Source organism: Coffea eugenioides, chromosome 4 (assembly GCF_003713205.1).
Source record: "Coffea eugenioides isolate CCC68of chromosome 4, Ceug_1.0, whole genome shotgun sequence".
Taxonomy (NCBI): Eukaryota; Viridiplantae; Streptophyta; class Magnoliopsida; order Gentianales; family Rubiaceae; genus Coffea; species Coffea eugenioides.
Window position 1 is genome coordinate 1,000,369 of NC_040038.1, and position 21,463 is coordinate 1,021,831.

Consider the following 21,463-nt stretch of genomic DNA (forward strand, 5'->3'; position numbering starts at 1 on the left):
TGAATTACTATCAAATAATTATTGGTTTTTACATCTTATTTTAACGAATTTTCTATATATTTACTATTACAACATAAAATTAATTCTCTAGAAAGTGATTTCTCAAAAAATCTAGCACAAACTTCTTTTATTAGTTACTCGCACGCTCGTGCTTGCGCCCTTTGAATACTAGTTATCGCATATGACGATGAGAAATTAGGTAAAGGCGTTGTAAATGGGCGGAGGTGGGGATGGAGGCGCAGCTTCGGCGGCGGGAACTTATTGGTGAAGAAAACTTAAAACAAAGAAGGAAAGAAAGAAAAATCTCCCAAACAGAGGCGGGGGTAAGGAATTTGCTGCGGCCTACTACTAGTTTCCTTTTGGAGAAAAAATGGAGATATATTAAATTTGGGGGGGCAGAACACAAAGTGCAGATAATGCCCAGCTGGCAAACCCAATCATATGAGGCCAGAATTTCTTTGACAGCACAATTGGTGACGTGGATTCTATTACTGGACCCCACACCCTCCCAGTGTCCACGCCCTCCATTCCTCCAATCATCGCTCCTTCCATTCTCTACTTTTTCCCTCCCTCCTTACTCCTTGGCGGAGCGCTCGCTTTCCTTCTTTCTTTCTTTCTTACCAGTGACTCGACTCCTCCCTGTCTTGCTTTCATATATTTCTCTCCATCCTCGTCGGTCAACCCTCCCCAGAACACAAACCCCCCCAACCCTCCCTATATATCCTCTCGCTCCATCTTTCTCCCTAAAACCCTCCCCCGAACAAATAAAAGTTCTCTGCAACAGAAGATTTGACTCCTTTTTTATGTTCGTCTTCATCTCACCACTTGATTGATATTCCCCATTTCCCGAAGAAGAAGGACAGAATCTTTCCTGAAAAAAATGTCTTTCATGTATACCTTTTTCATTCCCGAGGACGCCAAGGCTGAAGAAGGCGAGTGGGAAAGAGAACGATAAACGCAATAAGAATAATATCCCGTTGGAATATTATTATAAGCAGCAGAAGCAGATCCATCTCTTCTGTTTCTCTGTGCAAAAAAAAAACTTGGACCACACTCCTTCATATATCTATACCCTTCCATCTTACTTGTGCAGGTAATTTTCTTGTTAGGTTTAAATGCTTCTTTTATACTACCATCTACGTTTAATTTAAGGTTTAGTGTTTTTCTTTTCGTGAAATTTGTAGCCGGATGGAAATCAAAACTTGTAATGAGATAATCATGTTACTCAGGGTTTGGAATTAAATTTTTGTACGAAGCCAGAGTACAGGTTCTGACACTAAATTCCTATTTGGATGAAACAACAAAACGAGTAGTACTATAATTGTACATACAAAAATTCATTACCTCTTTTTTTTTTTTGTGGATTTTGAATTCAGTTTTAGCGATGTCCGTGACAACGGTAATCACCGACTCAATCGTGATGACGACGACGGCGTCGGCCACCGATACACAAACAGTGACGGCGAAACTGGCAGCAGCCACAATTGATGTGGATTTCGCAAAATGCGATTGCTGCGGACTGACGGAGGAATGCACCTTGGCGTATATCGAAAGAATTCGAGAGCGGTATCAGGGGAAATGGATATGCGGTCTGTGTGCGGAGGCGGTGAAGGACGAAGTCTTCCGATCCAAAAGGCTAATAAGCACCGAAGAAGCAATGAGCCGTCACTTCAATTTTTGCAGCAAGTTCAGGTCCTCCGGACCGCCTCCCGACGCCACCGGCCATTTAATCTCTGCCGTCAGGCACATCTTGAAGAAGAGTTTAGATTCTCCCAAATCCATGCTGCGCTCCGTGCCCTGTAGTCCGACCGAGAGCGCTAGGGTCGGTGGGGGGTTGACTCGGTCGGAGAGCTGCATTCCGAGTTTGAATTTTGTTGACTCGGCCGGGTTGCATGGGGTTGAAGGAGAGTCTGAACGACAATCGTTGGACATTGGTACAGAAACCGATAGTGCCCTAGTAGTAGAAGTAGACAGCGCAGTTTCTTTTGAATTTCGGCAGGGACACCGCTAGATGAGAAAAGGAAGTGCAAAATAATACAAAGAAAGAAAGAAACAAACAAACATTTAGTAGTACTAATAATAAAAGTTTCCAGTAGTTTGACTTATTTTAAGTTTTACGTTTCTCACTCATTTGTAAACACAAGAGTTTGTGTTTATCATTGTGGATATATTATTGATCAGTAAGGGGGGTAGTAGGATTCTTAAACTTGCCCGCTTTTCCTCTCTCGTCTTCTTTTCTTTTTGTTTAAGCTATTTTCGCTTTTGTTTTGGGGTCGGATTATTTGGTTTTTGCGCAGTTGATATGATAGCGATTGATACGAAATGAGTTGGGATTGATGGATTCATTGATGGTGATATAAGTGGGTCGATGCATGTGTTCTTATCTTTCTTGATGGCTACCCTTCCCTTCAAGTATTCAGGCATGGAAATTTGTCATCAGATGCTCCAGTAAGTATTACTGGAATTAGAGGAGCTAATGATGTTACGTCAACTCGATAATTTCTCGTCCAAATTCTTGGCGTAATCTTTTATAAGCTTCAATTGATTTTGGTTAAATTTTTGTTGCGTTTGCTTGCGTTGACAACGATCAAATGCTACTCTGATTCATTGCATTATCTTTTCATGCGTTGCCCTGATGCCCGGATCTTGGTAGTCCTACATTTTACATTTAAATTGTTGTTAGCCTCCTCCTAGTGGTTAATGAAGGTTTACTACAAATGCGGTTACAACTCAGTAATTATCTTGGGTACTTCCTAATGACAGGAGAAAAGGCGTAGGAAAAAGGGTAAAATTGGAAATGCTTTTGACTGCGTCTTTGGCTGCCATATAGCTTGATGACTGGGGAGAAAGTGCATCTCCCCAAATCAGTAAGCAGGCTGATTCATTGCTTTTGTCAGTATAAATTTATGTATTCGAGCAGTGCCGAGACGGTGGAGCATATATACTACTAGTAGTAGTGAATATGCACAGCACAGCTTTGATTTAAGATGTGGCCTCTGGATTCCGGTGGGCTGGAGCCTTGTAGTTCTGTTTGGATTGTAAATTATTTGAGATATTTTTACTGTAGTACTTTTTGTGATGTGATATATGTGAGATAAAAAGTTAATTGGAAAGATAAAAAGGTGTGTTGGAAATTGTAATGATGATGTAAGCAAATAAATTTTGACAAATAATCCTCTATCTAAACAAATAAATTGTAATGATGATGTAAATAAATAAATTTTGAGAAATATTTTGACAAATGATGATGTAGGCTCTCACAAGCATGGTACAAAGACTCGGCCGAGTCGTCATCGGAACGGGACTTTCCATTCCGATATCGGGACGAGATGACTCTGAGATAATGGATCACCAAAAACTCGGCCGAGACGTTTTCAAAACGGATAAAAATGACCGAATCGTCTCGAGTCAACTTAAATTTTTATTATTTTTACTATTTTTGTTTGTCATATTTTTTCACAATTTTTAGAATATTAAATGTTTAAAAAATTTACGTGTCACTAAAACCGCGATCGATATGTCGAAACCGATGTGGAACGGATCGTACCACTACCGCGGCCTAGCTTTGAACCATGCTCACAAGTACAAGTGCCGTCATATTCATATCTACCGAGGTTCATGCTTTCTGATTTTACTGGGAGAACTAAGCCTGCCGTTTTATTTACTTACTGATGATTTGCAGAAAGAAAGAAAGTAGGCCTTTAGAAAGCTAACCTGATTCGTCCTCAGTCCTCATGATGCATGCATATCCAGGGCAATCGCCCAAAAAGAGAGCCAGAAAATCACGTAGATGCTCACGTGCTGTTTTGGACTGTAATTTTCTAAAGAAAAATTACTTTTTATCAGATAAGACAACACAAGAACTCTTGACGGCTGTTGGAGAATTTGACAATAACGAAAGAGTTTTTATCTCCTACTTTTTGGCTTTATTTAGAAGAGAACATCTTCTACTAAATAGTGCAACAATTAACTGCCAGGCCGTATGGAAATATCCGAAACTCAGAGAGGCTCTATGTCTCAGGAGCACGATTAAAAATTTGGACTAAAGCATGCAAACGCACAAACATTTGTTCAAGCACATTAAATTCTTCACAACATTTTGGATAAGCAAATATTTATTCTTTCTAAATAAAATAAAAGGGACGCTTGAACAAATTTCTAAATCTTGGAGGCGACATAATGTCAATCAATGCATCCCTCGATCATGCAGATCCATCGATGGTGTCCGAAAACACACAATCGCATTCCACAAACCCATCCTGATGATCAATCAATCAGCTGTGTCCCTCCATGTCCGCAAAAAAACACGAGGATGGAAGGTATAACCACACATCATGGGACCTACGCTGTTGCTAACTTGTTATGCCCAGTAGTGGCACGGATCACAAATATCAGTTTTCTGGTCCCCATATACACATATATGTATAAATATTCTCTCTCTCTCTCTCTTTTTTTTTTTAACCTCATCTCATCCCTTGGGAGTTAGGACATCTCTCTCTTCAAAATCCTGCGGACAACAAACTCAATTATCCTCTCGTCTTTACTCCATTTCCCGGCTCGAGTATGGGTCCGAAAAGCTGGTGGAGACTAGAGTTCGGGGATAGGTGTGGAATTGTTCTTGTCGCGTCTCTCTGCTCAATAATGCAAGCTAAATGATAGTAGTGTTTTTTTTTTGGAAGAGAGGGGGGGGGGGGGTTGTGTGTGTGTGTGCGTGTGAGATTGGGTGGGGTGGATAGCAAAACAGACATGATCCACTGCTTGCTGGTGGTGTGTTTTATTGATCTTGAATTCTTGATCACTGACAACAACTTGTTTGTTCATGCATAGGACGACACCTAATAAAAAGGCTAATACTATTGGAGGTCCGATTCAATCCGACAGAGAAGCTTGGCAATTATTGACGAAGCTAGGCCATACTTTGGATGACCGAGCAACCACGTTAACTAGGCCATACTATTCAATTGCAGTTTCTTTGTTTTGGGGATCATTCGAATCTGCCATTGAAAGCTCAACCGCGTGAACTAGCCAACTCTTTTGATGAGAAGCCGAGAGAAACCAAAAGTCACTTGATTTGGTTTTTCTTACCTAAGCTTTTTACTTGTGCCAATATCTATCTGGTTTTAAATGTTCATAGACGAGAGAATCTAAAGTATTGGAGCATCTAAATATTTTAATTCGGTCAACAAATTTTGTTACTTCAGGTTTCTCATTTCTTCGTTCAACCAAGAAAAACAATAAGCTTTTCCTTGCACCAACTGCTCCCTCCGTTGGGTCCAAGCCGTCCACCTAAGATCCCCCACAAATTCCGAAAGCAGATAGAATATTACTCTTGACGAATACCAAAAGCAGGAGAAAAGAAATCAATAATATTCTCCAGCTTATAAACATAGTTTGAGATTTTGCCAGATGGTTCTTTTCTTCCAATGGCTTGGGATATGGACCCGCATAGACGGCGGGGTAAGGGGCAAAATAAAGGGCGCCCCCTCCAACTAATTGAAATCAAAGGAACTACGACATGAAGGATTTTAATTATTCATAACGTTCGATCGCGCCTGATACTACAGTCGCCTTTTGAGTGGGGGCCCCGAGCTGCGCCGAGGTTGTAAATTCTACAAGAAAAGCAGAGGATAAAAAAAAATATCCGCACTATAGTCAGAGGAAGACTAGGGTGATTCTACAAGTGAGGCAAGAAAAATCTCAGTCAAAAGAGGAACCACACTTACCAACCGAAGTTGATTCCCTGCGCCAGTGGCAATTCGCTCCCATAATTGATTGTGCTGCAGGAAAATGACATTAGCCCAGATGAGGTTTTGGTTCAAAAGGCCTTTGAACCTCCTACACTACATGCGACACTTGCAAACATATCTAAGTTGTGAAACCCCAGCAGCCAACCATGGGAAAGAAGAAAACAAACTTCTTGTTCCTTGATGTAAATTTAATACACTGAATTCATCCAAGAGGATAATAATGTTTACCAGGTTGAGCGTCTCATATACTGTTTCCAAGAATCACTTCCAGCCTCTCGCCCTCCCCCTGTAGCTTTTTCACCACCAAATGCACCACCAATTTCAGCACCATTTGTTGGTATATTAACATTCACAATCCCACAATCACTTCCTGCAGGTCTGCATCACGTACCATGTGAATTCCAGCAAACAAAGTAAGAGAAGCGAGAATAGTAGTAACAATCTAGAAAAAGATGCTAGGTTTACAATGTATTCCATTTGGGTAAATTGAAAATCAACACAAAAAGGTTATATGGGAAAGGGGGAAAAATCATAGTATGTGTCTTACGAAGCTCAAAAGAAAATATTTTGAGTACCAAAGCTGGCTGATGCATGCAGCAAGTCATACAAGTCCAATATCATTGAGCAAAACCATATGTAAACTGAGCGTAGTACAAGTGAACCACTAACCCAATCCATCTGAATATAACCTCAGGCCTGCGGGAGAAAATGGAACTGCTTAGTCCTTGAGGTACTGAGTTGTTTATTTCTATAGCTTCCTTCAGCGTCTGCAAAGCGATGGTAGTTAACAATAAAAATCACTTGGATCATACATAATGCCTAGTTGTCAGGTAGGATTAAGGAAAACTAGGAATTGCATAGATTCTGATTAATCTCTGATAAAAGCCACCTGAAATTTCATAACATAGAGAACAGGAGCAAATAGTTCCTCCTTCACTACATCAGCATCAGGAGAAATTTCAACTATAGTGGGCTGCACAAAGTTTCCTTCAGATTCTATTACTGAACCACCAGTCAGGATCTTTCCTCCCTGCAAAGATTAGTTTATAAATCAAGCTTTGCCATGTTAAAAGCATTACCAGAAGAAAGCACCAAACTGATGTCATCTGCATCTTCCTTGCCACAACCAAACAACACTTCCCCCCCCCCCCCCCAAAAAAAAAAATGGGAGAAGGAACCACAGAGAGATAATGCAGAAAAGCAGAACATATTTAGACACACACACATATATTGTCTGCTGTTTAACCTACCAACTATTAAACCAACAGTCTCATGCACAGTTAGCTTGGAAATACTTACAAGATGCATCAAGGACGTAATATGTGTTAGAACCACATGCTTAAACTATACCTTCAGTGAGCAAAGTGACTCTCTTTTCATTATATTTCCAGAATTTCAAGGACATTAGAACAATTCAACTTAATTTTTCCAAGTTTTTTAAGAAATGCTTGCTAAAACATATTTAATTCCTTATTGCTCATTGAGCAGATGCAACATAGATGCTCAAAGAGGTTTTCCACCGGGAAAACAAAAATTAATGAAGAAGCACCTAGACAAAGCAGATTGAAAAGAGTTACTATAATTATTTCAGAAATTGCATACCTGAGATTTGATATTCTGAATTCCCTTCTCAAAGTTCTCCTTCAAAGTGCGAGTATGAAGTGGCCCAAGAAGTGTGCCTTTCTCTAATGGATCCCCTATTTTAACTTGTTTGTACACATCAAGAAGTCGGCCAAGTACTTTGGCATATAAGCTCTCATGAAGAAGCTACATCAAGGAAGGAAACTAACTGATTTTGCTTGAATTAAGAAAGTCATGGAAATTCAAGTTTTAGGCGGGTAGAATCTTGACCACTTAAAATAAACACAACAAATTGTATAATACCAGTCTACGGCATGTAGTACAGCGCTGGCCAGCTGTACCAACAGCAGCAAAAAGAACCGAGCGAACAGCAAGTTCGATGTCAGCATCATCCATAACGATTATAGCATTATTTCCACTTAGTTCAAGCAAGCATTTACCAAACCTCTGATTCACTGTCTGTTGAACCATTAGACCCACCTATTGCAGGCATGAAAGAACAAAAAAAAGTAAGTTCTCCTTTCAACAATTTGAAAATTGGCCAAACAAAACAGATAAATAGACTAAAACCATGGCATCAAGATATGTTACAAAGTATGCATGAAACAGTCACTTATGGTGCTTGGGACTCACATTGTCAGGTTTAGGAAGAACACACATACTGTCTCATAAGGGCTCATACGTTAACATGGAACTGATTAACTAGAGTAGGTAAACTCACAAAAAGAAATTTAGTAAAACATGACTCATAGTTAAAGATACACAAAACACCAAGACTTAAGTGTGAAGAAACACATCTTCAGTACAATCACCCATAAACTTTGTCACTGGGAATAAAATAGTTTCATACACCATCAGTTACAAAACAAGTGATTGATGGAGTTTCACTAAGGCAACATATTGTGCTGCTCATAAGATTATGAAACCAAAGCAGAGGATGCTAATACCTTTCAGATTAATGAAAATGGATTTTCTTTACGTGATGTTGATCTATAAATATACAGCCGACACAGGAACAGACCATATATAAAGGGGTATAAAAGATAACAAATAAATTCCAAGAATTTCAGCAATAAATCGAACCGTTCCATCTATGATCTTCAAACTCCAAGCTAGCAAATTTCTTGTTGGACTCATTTAAGAACTAAAACTTAGCAACAACGAGTAGAACCAAAATACAGACAGAAGGGGATAACTGTAAAACAGTATAGGTACAATGTAAGTAGGGTTAAGGCAAAATCCTTCATAAAGAGATATTTTAGTAAGTACCTTTGAACTCCCTGTAAATGAAACCAAAGGAATACGTGCATCTTTAGCTATGGCCTGCCCAATTTCAGCACCGCCGCAAAAGGTGGTGAAAATTGCACCTGGTAAATTGTTTTTCTCCAACACCCCAGCAACTATTTTGGTCATGGCTATGGTGACCAAGGGGGTAGTTGGAGCACCTTTCCTGTTATCACAACATAGAAAGAATGATTCCAGCAGGGTTTTGCACAACCCCGCCGCCGGGGGGGGTGAAGAAAAAAGGGAACAACAACCAATACATCAGGCACAATCACAAACATGATATAAAGAGTAAAGATTCAAATGCACAAACAAGGAATATGAATCTCTTTATAAATGAAGATAACATCAAATCAATAAAGTGAAACTCCATAATGGAGCAGAGAGCTCTGAGATTTTCTGTTCATGTAATTCAGCCATGGTCTGACAGAATGAATTACTCTATAAAATAAGTAACCATTATAAGACTCACCAGACAACACAGTTGCCACAAACCAGAGCTATGCACGCATTCCATCCTACATAAGTAAAGCACAAGTTATAGCAGAAATAACTGAAAACAATTTTCATACAAAAAAATTTGCACAAATAATTTGCTCATTCAAATCAACATAAATAAAGATATTAAAAGTCCACCAACAAAAAGCGACTTTATAAACACAACATGCCTAAGCGAAAGATAGAATCATAGAACTCCTAAATATCAGGAGGTGGGGCATCTTTTAGTTTGTGTCTGTCATATAAATTGTATGTCGCTTAGTATAGCATTTTCCTTAAATAATGACATCCCAGGGGGGAAATTAAAAAAAATGAGGTTCTCTTGATAATTTGAGATATGGAGAAACAGCATAAATTCCAATGAAGGCAAATTTTCTAAAAATTGGAACAGGCACCAGCAGATTTCCACATCACATGTCAGAAATGAGTTCCAAACAAGTACTGCATATAAACCAAATTTGGAAGATGAATCACATAGGAAGCAAACAGTTCCACATGCATGAGAAAAAGGCATGGTCCAAGTGTCATTAGTAGACATAGTTGCAAAACCTGCTACAACTTATGGAGTAAGAGTAGCTAGAGTACTCGACAGGAAAGTTGGGAGTATAATTTGTTAATCAATAAGGCAGCACGCTTGCAGTAAATGAGATTATTGACACGGTTTCTTGCCAAATTCAAAAGGCAGTGGAATATAATAAGCACATGTACTCAAGCCTGAATATGTACAATTAACAATGTATATTCTCAAATTAAAATTGAAAACAGCCACATGAAGCAGCAAATAACAGCACTGCCATAAGTAGATTGAGAAAGTCTTCAGAAAAGGGAAAAAATCCAACTCATAATAATTACCTTTATCAAAAAGAAAAAACCCAAGATAAACAAGTAGTCGTATAAGTTAAGGTGGCAACAACTTCTCACCTAGAACAGCACAAGGGAAGTTAAAAGCAGTAATAACGGCAACTATTCCGAGAGGGTTCCACGTCTGTGCACATCATTATTGTGAACAAGAGTATGATATTGATAGAGAAAATATGTAGTTTCTCCAAATATCTGAGAACCAAAATCAGCGCACCTCAAACATCATATGATTTGGACCTGTTAAAATGTAGCCATAGTCATGTAGGGTAAGACTTTCTGGTGGTGAATGAGGAACTAAGTAACTGTATATTGTCTATAATGCAAATTCAAAGGTTAAAAACTACCAAAAGCTCCAGTAAGTTAACAAGAATAGCAAGATGATAACATTCAAAGATTTTGCAAGTACTCAAGATACAATCCAAAAAATGTTAAAAATTTTGGGCAGAAACCCCAAAAAACTCAGGGTATATCTCCTATAAAATTTGCAATAGTGGAGGGCTACGATTGATGGACTCACGTTCTGAAGGAATAATTGATCCATTTAGCTGCCGACTCAATCCAACAGCAAAGTCACACATATCGATGATCTCCTGCAGTAATCTGAAGTTAGAGAATGTAGAAGCACTACTCCACTTCCCACCCAAAATCTAAGCTGGCAGAGACAATAAATGTCACTAATTCATTTAACTATAAGTACTGGGAGCACTACAAAAGCAAAAGGTAGCAGTCATAAACCTCCCAAAGACTTCACTCCCCACTCAGAATGTCTTATTTTCATTCGAGTTGGCACCGAGCATAAATATGCTTAACTCACAGCTCAAATGTAAAAGATAAAACGTACTTCATGAATTTTTAAAATAAACAACAATATACATGAGGAGAAGACACACTTGAACTTCCCCTATTCCTTCAGCAAGTATTTTCCCCATTTCAAGTGATACAAGCCGACCAAGTTGCTGGAGTTTTGCTCTTAATGCATCACCAATCTGCCTAACAATATCACCTCTCTTTGGAGCTGGAACCTGAAACAAAAGCAAAATCAGAAGGGAAATTAGCTCAATCATTTTGCAGTTTGTGCAAGGATTAGTGCATTTCTCTGCCAAATAATTTTTAACAGTTTCCAAGATTCGCGACATCTGTGAAGACGAATCCGCCCGACTTTTTTCTACCAACTTATGAAACAGAATCTATCAAGGCAAAAGTCCAGCTAGATAACTTGACTGACAGCTGTAAGTGATGGACCCACCTGCATCCATAACTTAGCAGCCTCATAACATGCTTGCATGCCATCTTCGTAATCTTGTAGTGATGCCTCGAGGACTTCTGCAATGGTCTTGGGGGAAAGGAGAGGGGGGGGGGGGGGGGGGAAAAACGATAAAGGAACCATAAGTACTTCCCAATGAGTTTGAATAAGAAAAGAGCAGAAAAGGCTCAACCAATTAACAGCTTTTATGGAGGGGAAGAATAGTCATAATGGTAATTCATGAAGAGACTCTAAAGTTCTAATCTCGAGCTTGTCATATTGAACATAATAATCAAATATACAAAATGAAAGATGCCATTTTGCAACTTGTACAAAAATCTAATTTTTCGGGTAAGTAAAAAATCTACTTTTTGAGTCCAAAACAAAAAACGTAAGGGATAAAGAATTTATGGTTGTTCCTAATCAAATTCTTCTGCAAATTTTAACTGCCAGAGAAAGGGGAAAAACAAAAAGAAAATTTTCCAGCAAGCGTGAAAGGAAGCATGTTGAAAGCCCAGTTAACCAAGAAATCGAACGGTTTTTGGGAGTGGTACAGAATCAGATAGCATTGAAAAGGAAAAGCATAGAGGAAAAGAGAGACCTGATTGCTGGCGGGATTTACGGAGGAAACAAGAGCGCCATTTCCCTTCCACTGGCCGTTGATATAACAGCCAGGAGTACGAGGGCCGATGCCGATCACCTTCAAGAACTCGTACTCTTTCTTCCCAAAACTCATCGCTGCCATTCAGCAATTTGTTTAGGAACTAGCAGTATGATTACTTTGTTCACAATTACATGTATCAATAATTGAGAAAGAATTTGAGAGAGTGAAAGACAACCCACTTACGTGAACGATTTAGAGAATACGGTTGGAGAAAAGATTGAGACTTTGGATGATCAGATGACAAAATCTTTGAGCGGGTTGGGATTATGTAATCCGGCCTTAGCACATAGTAGGAGAGCTAAGCATGAGCTGTATACTGCTACTAGCTTTCTTTGTTTATTTATTCACACTGAATAGCAGAAAACGATGCGTGGCAGTGAATTGTGGTTTCCCAAAAAAGTGCCCATATTTTCTTGTCCTATCATTTTTTTTACATATTTAGACTCCAATTGACACCAATACCAATCTTTTTCTCCCACACTACTTAAATTCCTTGGTTTTTGGATAGACGATTACTTTCACACCGACTACATTACGTCTAATTTTTATTCTAATATTTTTTTTTTCAAGAATAATACTTCAAGTTTGTTAAGCTTTTTTTTTAAAAAAAAAAAAACACTTTATATTTTGTTACTAACCACTAGTCAATCTGAATAGTAATACGAATAGTGGTGGAGATAGACAAGAAGAGTATCAGGTGACGACAACCTATTTATGCAATTTTGAGACGGAACGTTTCCGGGCCTGGTCCAAACACAGAGCGCCCATCTGCGGACTGTCGCCTCATACAGCTTTTCTTCCTTATCCTGATTTTTGCATAATCCAATTTGGCTTCCTTGCCATGAAGATCCGGAGAGCAATCAAAGCTCAACCGTCAAATTTGTTTTACAAGTTTTTTTTCGAGGGTGCCGATTCAATGCTGCACACCCCAAATTGTACCTTAAAACAGAAATAGCCAACTTAAAAGCCAATTATAAAAGGTCCCTTCTCATTTTGTTGCTTTTCTTTGTTTGGATCAAAAACAAATTTTCCAGTGTCTTATCACCACATTGCAGTTGCACATGAAAATATAACATGATGACAAGCTCTAACTGGTTGGTTGCTGAATCATACGCAGGCGTGGCCGTATAAACTTCACATGGTCACAATCGATCATCATGTTTTTTCTTCTTTTTTTTTTTTTTTGGTCTACTAATGTATCTCTACGAGACAAGTCATAAAAAATGTAGCAAATTGTGCCTAAGGGTTTTTTCACGAATTACTTGTTTATAGTAAAAAAATGTTTTGAGGTGTTGCGATTTTTTCTAGTTACGATTTTCAATACTTTATTTACAAGTTACAATCAAACAATGATACCTTTTATTTTTAAGATAGAATCAACCAATAATACTTATTCCACATTTTAAACAAACTTATTTCAAAAAATCTTTTCTGTAAGTCAAGATTATAACTAACTCGTAGATAAAGTAGTCATGATTGCTAACATATTATTCATCTAAGCTCACACATTTTTAGGGTTCATATACATATTTACTATCACATTTTCTTATAAACTTACTCGTGGATGGGATGGTAGGATAACAATAATAGAAAGAGAAATTTGTGAATTATAACTCCTTTCATTCCAAAATGTTTGTCATGCTTTTCATTTTGAAATATCTCAAAACGTTTGTCATGTAGTAAAAATTAGAACCATTTTTAGTCTCCATTCCTAATATTGTCCGTTCCTTTATTTATACTTCTCTTATATTCAAATTCAAAATTTGAATTTTGAACGATAAAATTCAAAAAAAAAATACAAACCTCAAGATCAAAACACACTATTTTTAAAAGTTGGATTCTTGTCAAAACACATTTTCTAAATAGTTGGATTCACATAATGGGACGGAGGAGGAAGCAGTAGATTTAGAAAGATGTGTATTCTTTTATTCTCCTTTATTTCTCTTTTTTGATAAACTCCCAAATTAGGTCGTGGACCTCGTGGTTACTCGTTAGAGAAATTAGAAAGGGATAATTTCATAAACTTCTCTTGAGGTTTTTGACTATTGTAATTATCTTCTTTCTAGTTTAAAAAATTACACCGACCTCCCATGTTATTAGGATTTCCGTAACAATATAGATCCAGCATGCTAAATTTATCCCTAAAAATCCTAAATACTCATTTGTTATTTAGAAAGAGGGATAAACTCACTCATGAATTTCTTCCACACAGTAACTATTATAAACGGCATAACCATCATTCTAACGAACTCAATAAGCCATTTCAATTTAATTCACATATTCTCACAATTTTGATAGCCCACTTTTGTCACTCCAAAGCTTTTCATGTAAATCAACTATGACAATTAAAGTTTATAGTCAACCTAATCTTTAGCCTCAAAGTTTTTTTTGCCTAAATTTAACATTTAAATTGACTATGTCACTATCAAAATTCAATCCAAATGGTTGCAACCTTGTTAATATTTAAATAATCTAACTCACCAAGAACACCATCGCAGAGTAACCAAAAGCAACACTAGAAACCACATCCCATGTCTCTGGATAAATTTGATTGTAGTTTTATATCCTAAAATTATTTTTTGCACAATTGGCATAATAGCGTAACGCTTCTTAGTCCACATTTCTTTTTTTCGATATCACTCGTATTTTCTTGTCTGTACTCTGTGTCACCGCCATCCTTTTCATCTTTTAGTTTGATAACAAATATGCTTTGGCAACTTGTCATTTGGCAATTTCAATAAGACAATACTTACAAAAAAAAGGAAAACAAAAGAGAAAGAGAATCTATTTTCATAATAATGATGATTCGGGATATATTTGATGGTTGTGTAGATAGCGGCTATGAAAAAATAGTGAATTATGAGATGTAGAGGAAAAAAGGTAGGAAAAAGAATAAGAGAGAAATGATAAGAGTTTGTTTTACGTGGCAACCGTTGCTTAAGAAAGAAAGACTAGTTGTAGTTGTATGATCTTTTTGGTTTGTAAGAATTATTTATAAATGAAGAATATTATAGTCATTTTATTGCATGAAAGGAAGGTTAATGTAATTATTCAAACTTGAAGGGGGATGGGTGAAATTATCAGAAACCCAGGGGAGGTTTCTAAAATTATCCCAACTAGAAAAGTGCGTAATGTACAATAGGACGACAGTGAGTGAGTTCGAGGAGATTAATTTAATTGCCATCAAATTTCATTTTCCTCGGTTTCGAACTTTGAAGTAGTATGTTTAAGTTAGTTGGACCTTTGGAGGGGAAAAAAGAAAAAAGAAAAAAGAAGAAGGAAACAATAACAAAGAGACGACAGACTACGGAGAAAGAGCCGTAGCTCTGCATCTGCAATCGAAACATCGCAGAAGCCCTCATCAGCTCAACAAATTCCAAAACTTGCATTCCACCTTTGATAAGCGAATTTTTCCTAATTCCGTGTCATAAACCCTAAACTTTTCTTCTAGGTATCTTCAATCAAATCACTGGGTTTCAATCGGTAAGACTCTCGTCTTCCCTAAAAATTCATTTCCATCTTTTTCTTACTTTCAATCAACTTTGATATCCAATTATATACTTGGATGTGCTGTCCTCCAGGGTTTATTTTCTTTACTTTTTCTTTTTCATGAATTGAACCCTAGTCGGAATTTGAATTTTTTATCTGGGTTTCGATTTTTCCTTTCGTGTAAAGCTTGAGTTGTAAATATCGAAAATGAGGCAATTGATCGGAAATTACAGTAGAAAGAGGCCGAGGAATCGAGGCATTTTTAATGGGTTTTGTGTCCTTGTCCTAATTTTCTTCTTCTACAACCGGGAAGATATTATTAGAAACCCTTTTCTCAGAAATTCTTCGTCCTTTTTGGGCTACAATGTTCAGTGGACCTCAACGAGTGGATACCATATATACACAGGGAAAATTCATCGGCGAATGGTGGAACTGAGTATCAATTCTTCCATCTCCGTTAATGGTTCTGATCCTAATAGTTTGTCTGATAAACACCCTGAATTTTGTTCTGGTCTGATTGAGCACGTGGGCTATAAAAGTAGCTGTGAGTTCTTGAAAGCACACCCCGAATGCTCGTCTGGTGGGTTCTTTGATTACATCAAGTTCTATTACTGTAGTTGCAGTGGAAGTTCGTGGGCTTTTCTAGTTTTTGGTGTTTGGCTTGTTGCATTGTTCTATCTTTTGGGTAATACAGCAGCTGATTACTTTTGTTGCTCTTTGGAGAAGCTTGCGGGCTTACTGAAGCTGTCCCCTTCAGTTGCTGGAGTTGCTCTACTTCCGCTTGGAAATGGTGCTCCTGATGTCTTTGCGAGTATTGCTGCATTTGTGGGGTCTGACGCTGGAGAAGTGGGACTAAATAGTGTGCTTGGTGGTGCTGTGTTTGTCACTTGCATCGTTGCTGGTGCTGTTTCTTTATGTGTTGCTGAGCAGGATGTTCAGATTGATCGAAACTGCTTTATTAGGGATGTTACCTTTTTCATCGTGGCTCTGTTATCACTACTGGCCATCTTGGTTTCTGGTAAAGTGGGGGTTGGAGGTGCTATTGCATTTCTGATGATATATGTGGTTTATGCTTTTGTTGTTGCTGCTAATGAGATTTTGAGGAAAGAGGTGGAGAGGTTAAAATTGGATGCTGTCACACCGCTGCTTCCAGTAAGAGGAAGTATATTTTCTCAAGGAACCCAAGAAGATGAGTCCATTTACAACCCTTTACTTGATTTCGAGACTGGAAGTGATGGAATTCAATCACGTAGTACCTTACCCCAGTGGATGTGGGCTTCCAATGTAGCAATATATTCTAACCAGTCACTGAAGGTGCTTGATGAGGATAGGCCTGTGTGGGGATGGAATGATGAGGGCATAGAGATTGAATACTCTTCGTTCTCCTGCTCTAAGCTATGCTCCATTCTGGAGTTGCCTTTGACTGTGCCAAGACGACTAACAATACCTGCAGTTGAGGAGGAAAGGTGGTCGAAGTTCTATGCAGTTGGCAATGCTTCATTGGCTCCAATTCTTCTGGCATGTCTTTGGAATTCAGCAGACACTGCAAGTGGTCAAAGTGGGAAAGTTGCATATTTCCTTGGTGTTTCTTCTGGCTGTGTTCTTGGTATTCTTGCCTGCAAGTATACAAGGTCAGAACATCCACCGCGGAAATTTTTACTTCCATGGGTTTTAGGGGGTTTTTTGATGAGTATTGTTTGGTTTTATATGATTGCAAACGAGCTGGTTGCTCTTTTGGTAGGATTAGGTGTTGTCCTGGGAGTTAACCCTTCATTACTTGGGTTAACAGTATTGGCATGGGGTAATTCTATGGGTGATTTGGTGTCAAATGTTGCATTGGCAATAAATGGAGGGGATGGTGTACAGATTGCCATGTCTGGATGTTACGCAGGTCCAATGTTCAACACACTTATCGGCTTGGGGTTCTCAATGTTGCTAGGAGCTTGGTCAGAGAAACCCGGTTTATTCATAGTTCCAATGGACAGGAGTTTGTATTGCACGCTGGGGTTCCTTATATCAGGACTCTTATGGGCACTGGTTGTTCTACCTAGGAATGACATGCACCCGAGCAGGATGCTTGGAACAGGCCTTATTACCATATATTTGATATTTCTATCGGTGAGGGTCTGCAGTGCTATGGGAATGTTTTCATTGGGTGGATTAAGTTGACATTCTTGTTGCCTGTAGAACTGAGAAGATATATTTGGCTATTACTTTACGCTGAAGCTGAGATTTTCAGGATGGTGAAGTCCTTGTAAACTTGTTGCATCTAGTCGCTCCCAGACTTTTTTCTTGTGGTGGGTAGTTAGGATTAGCAGCTCCGCTATGCTCTCTGATAGAATGCGCTGTATTTGTTTTTGACTGCAGCTAACATGGACACAAGCAAATTGAATTCCCACACTGTAGGCTAGCTTGGTAGATTGCCTTTCATTGTAGGTTGTTAATGGTCACATGGTCATTGAATTCCCTGAATTTGTTAATGGTCACATGGTCATTGAATATTTCCATTCTCTATTGGTGTACAATCTGTTAATAAGCAGGACAAGTGGTGTTATAAACAATAACATTTGAACCTATTGATACAGTACTCTTATTATGTTGCGGGGATGATAGCTTAGTTCGAGCCTTGTCGATCTATGTGAGCTAATACAGTGGTGAGATGATCACCATCATACTTTCTTGGGAGTCAAAATGAACCAACAAAAATGGGTTGTGGGAAGGCACCATTCGGTTGGTTTTGTATTAGTATGAATTCTGGATTTCTCTATGCTCTGAAGACCAAATATTTGTAAGCAATTTACATTTTTTTTGAACGACCCACACACAACTATAATTCACAAATTGTAGTCCACTTTTCAATTGAAAAATATAATTATCTTTTAATTTCTCTAAAACATTCTTATTTAATGTAGGTTGTTATTAATATAAATCACTTTAGTTAATATAGATTATTATCCTATCTCATTTAATACGTTTAGATTTAATGTGAAATAATGTAAAATGAGGATTGATTCTTTCTTGACCATCATGTAAAGTTTCCATGAATAATTAATATAAAGTTATACTCTATTTAATGTAAAGGTATTTTAGAAAAATATCAATCTAAATTTGTTTTTTCAACAAATTTAACTACTTTTTCTTAAACTATATGAAAGAAAAACTATAACTATCAAAATGGGACAGGGAGAGTATTAAGAATTAGGACATTAATAATGCTTGATAATGGAGTTAGTATGGGGGGCCCTTAAGTTGGATCCAAGGTGTCTTGACTCCGATGTAGTTTAAGTTGATATCAACTGTCGTTAAATGGTGTAACATTTTTTAAAAGTTTTATAATTCTATATAAATTTTTTATGCATCTTAATAACAGAGTTGTGATATTTTATTACTGTTCATATACGTTTCATACCTAATAATTATATTTTTATTGTTAAATTTTACAAGTAATTCACGTAAAATTACACTTTGTTAAAAAAAATATTACAACGTTTAAAACAGACAATTGTTACCGACAACCGTTTGTGCTCTTTGTTCTTGATACGATACGAGTGACGAGTTGAAGTCTGCTCTCCACTCCGCTCCGGTTGAAGGAATTAAAAAAAGAAAACAGTAGTAGGTGAGGCAAGGCGAAATGGAGACATGAGATCAGAGGCGTGGATGTGCATTGACTTTGTAAACCGAGAAGCGTGGACGGTTTGGTGGTTTTTTTTAAAAAAAAAAAAAAAATTTTTTGGTTATTTGGAAATCATTGGAATACGCTCAACTACTCTACCATTTCCTCCGTGCTATTTTGATAGTCATTTTTTTTTCATCTGCCCCAAATTATAGTCCACTTTTTAATTAAAAAATATAGTTATCTTTTAATTTTTCTAAAATAACCTTATTCAATGTAGGTTGTTATTAGTATAAATTACCTTATTTAATATATATTATTGTTGAATATAACCTACCCTATTTAATGTAAAATGAGAATTGATTTTTTCTTGACCATCAATTCAAATTTTCATAAACCATCAATTCAAGTTTTCATAAATAATTAATATAAAGTTATACTTTATTTAATGTAAGGGTATTTTAGAAAAATAACAACATAAATTTATTTTTCTAATAAAATTAATGATTTTTTTTTAAACTGTGTGAAAAAATCTAAAACTATCACAATGGGACAGAGGGAGTATTATTTGTGTTTTTATATCTAAAATAAAGTTATACGCTGGTACTATGGAAAATTATTTGCAGAATTATTTTTATTTGATACTTGTTGGAAAAGCTAGGAATGAGAAATGTTGGATGAATAATGCGTATGATAGCGTGTAAGGTTTACAAGCAGAAATTGTCCGTTGTCGTTTTCTTTTGCAATCATTTTCTTTTTCACAATTGCTATTAAAGATGCACAAGATTGCAACCATAACCATCTTCCTAGAGAGAGAGAGAGAGAGAGAGAGAGATTTGGCATCCAGTACGCCATCAATGGCCTTATTTGGCAAATGACTTTTTTTTATGCTTAATTAAAATTTTATTGTAATTTATTGTAAAAGTTATAGAAAAAAATTTTAAAATATGTAAATTTTTAGATATTTTGAAATGTATAATTTAAAATTTTTTAGAAATTTTTTGAGATTATTGTAGTAAAAGTTATTAAAAAATTTAGAATTAATCTTTCCTATACTGACAGTGTACATATTGTCAGCGTTGGATGAATGATAACTATGTAAAATTTGAATTTGAAATTCAACTTTTTCACACATATCATGAACCAAATGTTGATAGTTTATATACTGTCAGTGTATATAAAACTTACTCAAAAACTTTTAATAGATAAATTTGACAAAAAACTTACTTGCCAAACAGGATATTTTCCCATTCTTTTGGTGTCACTTTCTGCTGCAAGCTGGACTTTTATTTGTTATAGAGAAAGACAAGCAGTAATAATCGAGAGTGCTTTGGACTGGAGATTATTTCAAATAATTTTTTTAAAAAATATATTATCATTTTTTAATATAATATATATGTAATGAAAAGATAATTAAAAATATAAAATATAGTTGATTAATATATATTTATAATGTAAGTAAATAATTTTTTACGAATAGAATAGTGGGTTTTCCAAATAATTCCTCATGATTGGCCCTGGAAGATAAGTAGCCGGCCGCACGCCCTTCCACCCCAATTATATGCCAATCGCGCACCTTACCCAATCCCGGAAACACATTACTGCAGCCCAAGCCATGCCTTGTTTGGAAGTTTACAAATGAAACCAGAAGAAAAAGAAGAAGAAATAGAAAAGAAAAGCAGAGAAAATCTATTGTCGCAATTTTTCCAGAAACCAAGGAGAGGGGAGGGGGATAAAGAAGCCAGAAGGGAATTGTTTCTTTTAAGTTTCTCTTTAATTTTTTTCCTGCTTGGAATTAACACATACATATATATATATATATATATATATATATATTCAATTCATCCACTTTTTTTTTGCTCTTACACCTTGATTCTTCTCAATTTGGATAACAAAAACTTTCCAATTCACCAAATCTCTAAATCCGGAGGAAAGTTAGGTTTAGATGGTGATGAAGGAGAAAATGCACAGAGGAATCTTAGATTTAAAATCTCCAATTTATATATATATATATATATGTGTGTTTATATATATATATATATAAACCTCTAAACCAAGGAGTACTACAAATGGAGTTTGCAATGCAACTCCTACCCATTTCAATATGATAGCCATCCCTATTTGCATAGGAGTGTACTAAGCTATGATAGTAATTGACTAAAAGTTTCTTCTCCTTTTTTTTGTGTGTGTGTGTTTGTGACCGTTTGTGAAACGGATTTTCCCAATAGTTGGCGGTCACAAATTGGATTTAAGAAACATTTGCAAAATTTTTGGTACTTGGTTCTTCAATCATAACTCTCAAAATGCCAAAAACATGCCACCTTGCTTCGACCCCGATCTCTTCTTTCCTATGGTGTAGCATTTCTATTAAGAATTTTTGAAATGGAAAAGAAAATATATTAAAGTTACTGCACTTTAGTACCACGGTAACCTGTAACAGCACCGGCCAATCACTAGGATGCCTCGCCTGCTCCCCCGACAGT

At 36.9% G+C, this 21,463-nt stretch overlaps 3 protein-coding genes across 4 annotated transcripts; 2 read left to right on the forward strand and 1 right to left on the reverse strand.

The window, feature by feature from the left end:
• The first annotated feature begins 609 nt into the window (after nt 1-609).
• On the forward strand, nt 610-2,206 carry LOC113768349. Its single transcript, XM_027312669.1, has 2 exons — nt 610-1,093; nt 1,377-2,206. The coding sequence occupies exon 2, from the start codon at nt 1,385-1,387 to the stop codon at nt 2,009-2,011; it is 627 nt and encodes a 208-aa protein (XP_027168470.1). The 5' UTR covers nt 610-1,093; nt 1,377-1,384; the 3' UTR covers nt 2,012-2,206.
• Nucleotides 2,207-5,337: 3,131 nt separating this feature from the next.
• Nucleotides 5,338-12,200, reverse strand: LOC113768402 (aldehyde dehydrogenase family 7 member B4). 2 transcript variants are annotated; one of them, XM_027312741.1, is made up of 16 exons: nt 12,062-12,200; nt 11,816-11,952; nt 11,218-11,304; nt 10,862-10,993; nt 10,489-10,561; nt 10,186-10,208; nt 10,032-10,095; nt 9,085-9,130; nt 8,598-8,778; nt 7,632-7,808; nt 7,350-7,514; nt 6,637-6,777; nt 6,417-6,514; nt 5,976-6,125; nt 5,724-5,777; nt 5,338-5,589 (listed from the first exon to the last, which is right to left on the reverse strand). In XM_027312741.1, exons 2-16 carry the CDS (start codon nt 11,948-11,950, stop codon nt 5,559-5,561), a joined length of 1,557 nt encoding a protein of 518 aa, XP_027168542.1. In that variant the 5' UTR covers nt 11,951-11,952; nt 12,062-12,200; the 3' UTR covers nt 5,338-5,558. The 2 variants fall into 2 exon arrangements, with proteins under 2 accessions (XP_027168542.1, XP_027168543.1); XM_027312742.1 differs by having other exon boundaries at nt 5,338-5,609; nt 12,062-12,199.
• A 2,936-nt stretch (nt 12,201-15,136) lies between these two features.
• LOC113768055 (cation/calcium exchanger 3-like) lies at nt 15,137-17,944 on the forward strand. The gene has a single exon (XM_027312283.1). The coding sequence runs from the start codon at nt 15,575-15,577 to the stop codon at nt 17,534-17,536; it is 1,962 nt and encodes a 653-aa protein (XP_027168084.1). The 5' UTR covers nt 15,137-15,574; the 3' UTR covers nt 17,537-17,944.
• The last annotated feature ends 3,519 nt before the right edge of the window (nt 17,945-21,463 follow it).

Excerpts from the sequence above, each read along its gene's own strand:
- LOC113768349 (XM_027312669.1), top strand. The coding sequence starts at position 1,385 with ATGTCCGTGACAACGGTAATCACCGACTCAATCGTGATGACGACGACG.
- LOC113768402 (XM_027312741.1), bottom strand. The coding sequence starts at position 11,950 with ATGAGTTTTGGGAAGAAAGAGTACGAGTTCTTGAAGGTGATCGGCATC. Across the intron at positions 7,515-7,631 it reads GTACTACATGCCGTAGACTG|CTTCTTCATGAGAGCTTATA; the intron begins GTATTATACAAT and ends TCCTTGATGTAG. Across the intron at positions 5,778-5,975 it reads TATATGAGACGCTCAACCTG|CACAATCAATTATGGGAGCG; the intron begins GTAAACATTATT and ends ATTTTCCTGCAG.
- LOC113768055 (XM_027312283.1), top strand. The coding sequence starts at position 15,575 with ATGAGGCAATTGATCGGAAATTACAGTAGAAAGAGGCCGAGGAATCGA.